Source organism: Opisthorchis viverrini (assembly GCF_000715545.1).
Source record: "Opisthorchis viverrini unplaced genomic scaffold opera_v5_333, whole genome shotgun sequence".
NCBI classification, from domain to species: domain Eukaryota; kingdom Metazoa; phylum Platyhelminthes; class Trematoda; order Opisthorchiida; family Opisthorchiidae; genus Opisthorchis; species Opisthorchis viverrini.
In genome coordinates this window covers 550760-552354 of record NW_008751992.1, presented here as the reverse complement: position 1 = coordinate 552354, position 1595 = coordinate 550760, and the positions used below count along the sequence as shown (strand labels likewise).

The 1595-nt window shown below is 42.3% G+C and overlaps 1 protein-coding gene across 1 annotated transcript; it reads right to left on the bottom strand.

The window, feature by feature from the left end:
• Positions 1 to 527: 527 nt before the first annotated feature.
• T265_10112 (hypothetical protein) lies at positions 528 to 1382 on the bottom strand (the record flags this gene model as incomplete). Its single annotated transcript, XM_009176384.1, has 2 exons — positions 528 to 736; positions 1241 to 1382. 2 exons carry the CDS (start codon positions 1345 to 1347, stop codon positions 577 to 579), a joined length of 267 nt encoding a protein of 88 aa, XP_009174648.1.
• Between the last annotated feature and the right edge of the window lie 213 nt (positions 1383 to 1595).

The following is a 1595-nucleotide window of genomic DNA, read 5'->3' as shown; positions in this document are numbered from 1 at the left end:
ACTTAGGTTATAGGGAGCGCCGCGTTTCCGCAAATAGCGCTACAAGAAGCAGCACCAAAAATCAGTCATACCGACAAACTATGACCGGCCAGTGAACGGTCGGCAGGCAAGCAACGTGTAGGACGGAAATAGTGCTACGCAACTAACCACTAACCCACCGCCACGCACCACTACGCACTGATGATGTCACCTCGGTCGGTGATGAAACGTTTGCAACCAAATTGCCCAGCTCAGCGAACAAGCCAACGACCATAGTGCTACGCAGTTGAGATATATTTCAACATTAGCTAATTCACACGTGGTTGATAATAAATTCTCAACCACGTGGGGAGATGGAGATGTGTTCGTTGTGTACAAAACTTTCGTTTCAGCTTCTCTATACACGTGGTTTCGAGAGCATTGATTTATTTGCTCAAATGGCTTATCTCAACACATGGAAATTCCCCACTGAATGGAAGTTTTACCTCTTGATAATTGATCAGATTAAATCCATCCATAGACCAGAGATGTAATGAAGCGGTCTTGAAAAGGTAGTGTATTACGATAGAGGTGAGCTCAGTTGGACTGAACATTTTTTCAATAGAAAGAAATGAGATACTCCATGGCTGATAAAGAAACCAGAAAGAAAACATACATCACCGCCAAAGGCCCTCTCTTGTTCCACAAGCTCCAACTGGCCGAAACACAATCACTTCTTGATCCGGCCACGTACGGTCGTCTGCCCCTAATGTTGCCACTGTATTGTGGTAGTAAAAAAGTTAAATGTAATAGTTAGAGTCAATTTCGTACGGGGAATACTATAGCCACTTTGTTTAGACTTTACCTCCCTGGTTCCCTGGTTCATGCCTACGAGGTGAATCTTGCATTGTGAGAGCATTGAACATCAACTAATAAATGACGTCAATGTGCAACATGGATTAGGGTAACCCACTTAATCTTCCCGATGAATCAATACAGAAAACAAAGCGGCTATAGTTTGTGGCTAAAAATGTTTCGATTATTCATTGTTGTACATGGAATATCCAACAGATTTTCAAACTTAGATAATGGTAATTACGGACAAACTCGTGCTCTTTAATACGTTCAAACGAGTAATCATCACTATCAACTCTACAACCGTAGACACAAGTGCTAATATGTGATACATTGGTATATAACAGGACTTAAGGAATGAATTGGCCCCGCATAGATTTCGTGTCTCAACTAGCGAATTGAGTAAAATTAATCGGAAGAAACTTACGCGGGTCTATAGTTGCATACAACATAGTATCCGTATTTCCAATCAGGGTTTTTGCCCCTACAGTCGGTCGCTCCACATCCCAGCTTGGTAGAATCCTGCCATACCATCTGAAAAGGAGTGAACCACGCCAAAAGATCACGACTACCGAATGCGCTGTTTAATATTTGCCGAATCACGTATGAACTCCGCACAGACTATATCATGGGAGCTCACTTCCAACCCACCCACAACGTCAGTACAGGATATTTTGGAGTTCAAGCAAATTTTTCATAACACATTGATCTGACTACCGCTCTGTGACTGTATGGAAATTGTTTTATCGTCTCAGATTTCCCATCACATTTCGTGATGTCAT